The 7,422-nt window shown below is 30.1% G+C and overlaps 1 protein-coding gene across 1 annotated transcript; it reads right to left on the bottom strand.

Moving 5' to 3' along the window:
• Positions 1-6,148: 6,148 nt before the first annotated feature.
• LOC131041217 (pectinesterase inhibitor 10) lies at positions 6,149-6,804 on the bottom strand. The gene has a single exon (XM_057974234.2). The coding sequence runs from the start codon at positions 6,801-6,803 to the stop codon at positions 6,219-6,221; it is 585 nt and encodes a 194-aa protein (XP_057830217.2). The 5' UTR covers position 6,804; the 3' UTR covers positions 6,149-6,218.
• Positions 6,805-7,422: the final 618 nt, after the last annotated feature.

Below are 7,422 nucleotides of genomic sequence, written 5' to 3'. Positions count from 1 at the left end.
TTTGGTCAGAGAAATGTTGCGTGCTATAATTGCAGAAAATCTGGTTATATTGCAAAATTTTGTAGAGGCAAAAATGTGGACAGAAAGGGTCCGATAGACAAGAACCAAAATGTGTATAGGGATGATAAAGGTAAAGGGAAAGTAGTTGTGGAAGAGATCAAAGATCAAATGAAAAAAAAATGGGTGAAGAAGAGTGATTCAGATGCAAGAAATGGATCCGCACCTGATCCCGGTGCTAAAAATTCCTTCGAAAATTGAATTTAGGCCTCTAGCCTAGGGGAAGTTTTCAAGAAAAATCGTATTCTGCCCGTGCCAGCAGTTGATGTTGGATGATCGGCAAATTGTCAGAAGTTGTGTTAGATATTACAGATGTTGTGGAAGCATTTCCGGAAGATATCCAAAGTGACATTGATGATCCACACAAGAATTTGTGTGAAGAAGTCTAGGTAGTCAAGGTATCCAGAAGGGTTTTGTCAATGCATTTAAAGAAAAATGTGTGAGTGATATAAGGTGAGTTTACCTTTTCATCTGTCTCTTTGTATTCTAAGAGAAGAGTGGAAGTGAGATTTTTAGATTTCCATGAAGATTAAAGTGAGTTGGGTATGCAACCTCTACTATTTATACTTGTCATTTGTCAATACAAATTATTCATTCTAACTTGTAATCTCGTGTTTGATATTCTTTCCACGATCTTGGTTTTCTAGAATCCTTTTCATCAAACCCATAGGATACCAAGTTAATATGTGAGAGAATAATTAGAGGTAATAAGTAAATGTGCAAAAGATGCTATAGATATTTGATGCATGCGAGCAATTATTTAGAGGATAATCTAAATTTTCTAATAAAAGTATCTTAAATGTTCTTCTTAGATAATTTTTAATATTATAAGTAGTTTAAAAATAAACTAGGTTTAATCCTTACATACAACTCCTTAATATTGGTATAGTGTGTTGGTTAAGTTGAATGATTGTCGATCTTTCCATCAAGATTCAAACCTTGTTGAAGTGTTGTTGAATGTTTTTTTAACCCTAATTATGAATTAGAGTTGATTTAAAAAATGTAATAGAAATAATTATAGTTCAAACAACGAGAAAAAAACTATATCAAAGGAAATCCAAAAAAGTCAAACAAAAGAGAAAAGTATATTACTTTCCACACTAAGTTAAAAAGGTGGCAAGCCATCTTATAACTAGAAAGATTAATTTATTTTAATGAAATATTATTAATACAATATTAATAATAAGTTTTGAAAGATGACAATAATTAATGTTTTTTGAATAAGTATTACAAACATTCTTAAGAAATTTTGAAACAAAACACTAGTTATATAGTACTGATATATTTTAATCCACTATCTTAAGCTCTATCTTTCTTTAAGATCTTTTTGCAATGGCAAAAAGCTTATACAAATTATTTTAAAAAATTATCCTTTTTAGCCTCTTTTTGGAGGGGCAAAAAAGTTTAGGTAACTCATTTTTTATAAATTGTTTTAATCTTTTTTAAATGGAAAAAAGTTTAAGACAAATTATTTTTATCTTACAACTTAACCTCTTTTTGCAATTGCAAAATTTTTATGACATTTCATTTATGTAAATCACCTTGATCTTACAATTGTATTGTAAAAAGTATACAAATATAATTTTTTATTTGTTTTTCAATTTTTTAAAATAAAATTTATATCATAAAATTATTTTTCTTAATAGTTTTTGCATTAAATCATATATTTTTTAATTTATTCCCCAATGATTTTACAAAAAACCATTGATTTTTATCTTTCACCTAAATAAAATAATTTATTTTCTTATTTTTGAAATATTTATTATATGACATTAAATTTATATCTTAATTTAAAAACTTCTCAAACAAATATATACTTAACCCAAAAGCATAAAATATACTAAGAATAAAAACTTTACGTTTATATATATACTTAACCCAAAAACATAAAATATACTAAGAATAAAAACTAGAAGAAAAATTCAAACTTAATATTTTTTTTTTAATTATTATTTATTTAGAACATAATGACAGTAAAGTGGAGGAGAAGTATAAAATATAATAAAAATAAATTGTCTACATACATTTAGAACATAATGATCAGTAAAAATAATTATTGAAAAGTAAAACTTCAATAGAACATCACAAATACCAGCAACCCCATAGAATAAAACAGCTCATTATTCAAAGAGAAACCAAACTCTTAATATGATACAAAATGAAGTTAAATTTGATTAGAATTAAACAGATTGAACCATCTTTTCAAAGAAAAAATAGTCCCATCATGACACTCCACTTATCAACACTAGTATTGAGCAGTGCTGCACGCCTTTACTATGGTGTGAGATGGTTGAGGCGGCCATGACTGTACCAGCAAAGAAGATCGTAAGAACAAAGACAGATTTGGAATAGGAAGTCATATTCTTGACTGTAAATGAGTTCTTTTACTACTTGTGTTGAGTATTTTATAGATGAAAGCAGACCACCTTTGAGTCTTAGAAATTAATTGTGGATTACTTGGGTCTATTTTTTAGGGTTGTGCAGCTATTATGCATTGGCATCTATTTTTACATTCATCAATTGAAAAAAAAATTCTGGATCATAGTGTGCTTGGATTCGTTTGGATTTAGCAAATGATTGTCACGTCCACCGTTCCCACTGCCCGTAATCTCAATGTGAATTGTAGCTACTATACATTGGGATCCCTTTTCATATTGATTAATTAATTAATTAATTTTAAATCATAGAGTGTGATATGATAGGGTGATAAAAAAATCTTTTGTATAATCAAATCTATGAATTACATTAGAATTTGTTTTTGGGTTGTGTAACTATTATACATTGGGATCATCTTCTTTTTTATGGAGGATTTTTTTACATTAATTAATTAAACTTTTTTATGATAGATCATCAAATGTGATTAGATATGATGATAAAAAAACTTCCATACAACCAAATCTATGAGCATGCATTGAGGTCTATTTTTAGGGTTCTGTAGCTATAATGCATTGGGATCTTTCTTCCTTTTTTTGATGAAGGGATCTTTCTTTCTTATTTTTGATGAAAGATTTTTTAGAGTAATCAATTCAACTTTTTTATGATGGATCAAAGAGTGTGGTTGATACAGTGATAAAAAATCATTCATAGAATCAAATCTATGAGCATACATTGAGGTTTGTTTTTAGGATTGTGCAATCACTACATGCAAGGGAATCATCTTCTTTTTATTATGGAGGATTTTTCACATTAATCAAGTAAATTTTTTTATGATGGATCATGTGATTAGATACAATGATAAAAAATCTTCCATATTTTTAGGGTCGTGTAGCTATTATGCATTGGGATCTTTCTTTCTTTTTTTGGATAGAAGATTTTTCACATTAATCAATTAAACTTTTTTATAATGGATCATAGAATGTGATGAGAAAGGGTGACAAAAAATCTTTCATACAATCAAATATAAAAATAGCAACGAGAAAATCTAGTAGATTGTGGAAATTTGATAATTTTAACCTAAATTTTTCCCTCTTTTTTATTTCCTTGTCGAGGATGGCATGGTAATGTTTTCCCTCTTTTTTATTTCCTTGGGAGTAACAGATGGTTATAACCATCTTCCCATGTGTGAGTCACATTCTCCTAGACTTAGGAGAAAAAGGTAGAGCTTCATTATTAAATAGATTTGTATTTTTAGTGGAGGATTTTATGATGATATGGAAAGCCATCTTTTCATGTGTGAGTCATATTCATTAATAGATGAGCCTTGGAATTAGGACTAAAAGGTGGAGCTTTGTAGAAATGGTTTATAGTTTTAGTGGAAGATTTACCTTACTCTTAATTTGATATGGGAAACCATCTTTTCATATATGAGTCACATTTGTCAATGTTTAAGCTTTGAACTTAGGAAAAAAAGGTAGAAATTTATAGAGACCATTTACCTTTTTTATGGGAAGCTTTATCTCCCTTTTTATTTGATATGAGAAGCCATATTCATCAATGAATGTCACTAAATAAGCTTTGGGATAAGCTTTGACTTTGGGACAAAAAGATAGAACTTTATAGAAATGGTTTGTGTTTTTTATTGGAGGATTTTATCACCCATTCTATTTTTAGGTTTGTGTAGCTATTATGCATTGAGATCCTTTTTTTTTTTTGATTCAGGATTTTTCACATTAATCAATTAAACTTTTTTTATAATCATCATAGAGTGCCATAAAAAATAGTTATAAAAAATCTTTCATACAATCAAATTTAAAAAGAACAGCAATGAGATCAAATCAACCTAAATTTTTCCCTTTTTTTCTTTCCTTTGCAAGGATTGGATGGTTATAACCATCTTCCCATGTGTGAGTCACATTCCTCAATAGATGAGTTTTGGACATAGGACAAAGATATAGATATTCATAATGAAATGGTTTTGTATTTTTAGTGGAGGATTTTATGATGATATGAGAAATCATATTTTCTTGTGTGAGTCACATTCATCAATAGATGAGCCTTGGACTTAGGACTAAAAGGTGGAGGATTCATGACAAAGAGGTAGAACTTTATAGAAACCATTTATGTTTTTTTATTGGAAGATTTTATCACCCTTTTTATTTAATATGAGAAGCCATTTTCTCATCAATAAATCAATTCTAGAAATAAAGACAGCCCATCATCTCTACTAGATGATGTATAATAACCCTAAAATTTTGACTAGATTATGTATAGTAATCCTAAAATAGAACCTGTAATATAGAAACTTAATCATATTAAAAAGTAATAAATATTTTTTTTAATTAATCGATAGATTCGATCAGGTTTAAAAATAAACTGTTATAAAAAAATTCTTGCCTAAAAATACAAGCTAGAATAAAAAGTGCTGAAAACTCAAATCTAGGGTGGCTAGTATAATGAATTTATTATGACTATTTTTGGAAGAGCTTACCCATCATGTAGGCTGGTTTGCATATCTGAAATGATTTTGGTTTAACAGAAACAATAAATGTATCGCATTCCTCTGAGAGATATTTTCATTGGTTTTCATCACGTCCTTGGTTTCAGCTCAGCAGAGATCTGGGAAACTTTGAACAATCTACGTAATTCTTTACCAGGCATCCTACAATGGACTTCAAATCAAATAGATTTTAATAATGCAGAAAAAGGCAAACATTTGATTGCGATTGTATGTAATTCAATTGAGAATGTGAATTCATAAAATCATATAATATTGCAGCATAAAAAGAAAAGATATAATGAAATAACAGAAAAACATTTAATAAGATATGGATTTAAGATTCAGTAGTTAAACTTTGATAATATATTAAAGAACCATCTAATCTGATATTATTACATATTTATTTTTCTTTCAAAACTACAAAAATATAATATCTTCAATTGATTTCCATAAATTAAATTTTCAGAATTCATAATGATTAATGTGCTTTGCTACTGAATTTAACTGCTTAAGATTTATTCATCAAAGTTTCAGATCACATTTCAGAAACAAATAAATCTTACAATTAAATTCAGAAACAAAGTACATTAAGAATACATTGTCACCATGTAATATTTATCCTGCTGATCATGATGGACCATAGATTGTGCATCATGTAATATAAAAGCTTACTCATAATAACCCTGAGTTTGTTATTTCTTTGAAGTCCTAAGATTTCGTTAAATTTAAGTGATTTGGCCCTTCTTATGGTTAAGGTCCCATGTTCACAAATGCAGATGTATGAGCCCCATACTGCTTTAAAATTTTGGACTGTGGTTTCGTATTATTGGTTATTTGAATCAGCTAGTGTCTGTTGTTGGTTGCTTGTTAAAAAATTTCATTTATGTTGCTTTGTGATTTCCTGTGGATCAGCATGGAGACATTGTTCGAAAGATGTTATGCTTGGGATAGGTATTTTCCACGGGAATAACAAGCCCTGAAATCATTTGTGATGTTCATAGTGTAGCAATCTGTAGTATCCATGCCTAGTTTGTGAGGTCAATTGCCTAGCAATTTACCCTATTTCGATAAACAAAGGTATAATGCGATTTTTTTATAGCACCAAGAGATATCATTGCCCGCTTGTGTAAATAAAAAATAAAAAAACCCTAATTGAATCATCATATCAAAGAAAAGAAAACAGATTGTGAGGCTTCAACAAAGCAGAAAAACCATCAAAAGCATTGGCATTTATTCTTGAAACCAAAACCATACATATCCAAAGCAACACAATAGAATAACTATCTTATGGGTCGTCTTTATCAGCAAGCTTGTGAGTAACAGCAAGCGCATCGCTCATCAATTTAGAGAGATAGAGTGATCTTGTGTGAAGGTGGCGAGAGATATCTGGGTGAGCAGATAAGCCATCAAAGCAGGTATCAACATTTGTGTCCGCCGCACTCAGCCAAGCCCTAGCATCAAATACAGCGTCCTCTACATCAGAACCTTTCTTCTTTTTTATGCCCTTCAATCTGGATAATGAATCATGGAGCTCAGAAACTGTGTCTTTGAAAAGCTCCACACAGTCCTTGAGGCCACCAGAACTACTCTGATCAGCTTTCTTCATATTTACAACATAGCCAGAAACATCTTGTGCTTCTTTGAGGCTCAACTTTACTGCTATCACAGCCAGCTGTTTCATGTCTGCTTTTAATGCCCCTGGAGCAGAGGATAAGGACCCAATACAGAAGTCTTTGTATTGGGCAGTGCTGCACGCCTTTACTATGGTGTGAGATGGCTGAGCAGGCGATGTCCTGCCAGCTTTTGCCGCCATGATTACACCAGCAAGGAAGATCGTAAGAACAAAGACAGATCTGGAATAGGAAGCCATTTTCTTGACTGTAATGTGTTCTTTTACTAGTTGCGTTGAGTATTTATAGATGAAAGTAGACCAGATTTGAGTCTAGAAATTAACTGTGGACATTTAATGTGGTGTTTGATGATATTAAATGATTGTCACGTCCACCGTCCCTACTGCAAGTAATCCAAATGTGAGCGTGTATTGGGGTCTGTTTTTAGGGTTATTGACTATCGGTGGCTATCTAAATAGTAATTTATCAAAAAAGAGTAATGTAGCTATTATGCATCGGTATCCGTATTAATTTAAGTTTCTTTTTTTTTTTTTTAAATTTTTATTTTTTATTTTTTATATCTTTGCAAAGATTAGATGGTTATAATAATTTTTCTATGTAAGTCATATTTATCAATAGATGAGTTGTGGGCTTAAGATAAAGAAGTAGAGTTTCATTATAAAATAGGTTATGTTTTCAATGAAGGATTTTATCATGATATGGGAAGCCACCTTTTCATGTATGAGTCACATTTGTCAATAGATGAGTTATGGATTTAGGACAAAGAGGTAGAACTTTATAGAAATGGTTTGTGTTTTTAAGAAAGATTTTATCATCCTTTTTATTTGGTATGGAAAGCCAACTTTTCATGCATGAGTA

Source organism: Cryptomeria japonica, chromosome 3 (assembly GCF_030272615.1).
Source record: "Cryptomeria japonica chromosome 3, Sugi_1.0, whole genome shotgun sequence".
In the NCBI taxonomy this organism is placed as follows: Eukaryota; Viridiplantae; Streptophyta; class Pinopsida; order Cupressales; family Cupressaceae; genus Cryptomeria; species Cryptomeria japonica.
Note: the sequence above shows the minus strand (reverse complement) of the source record. Positions and strands in the feature narration are given on the sequence as shown.

Coding starts and splice junctions, on each gene's coding strand:
- LOC131041217 (XM_057974234.2), bottom strand. CDS start 6,803: ATGGCTTCCTATTCCAGATCTGTCTTTGTTCTTACGATCTTCCTTGCT.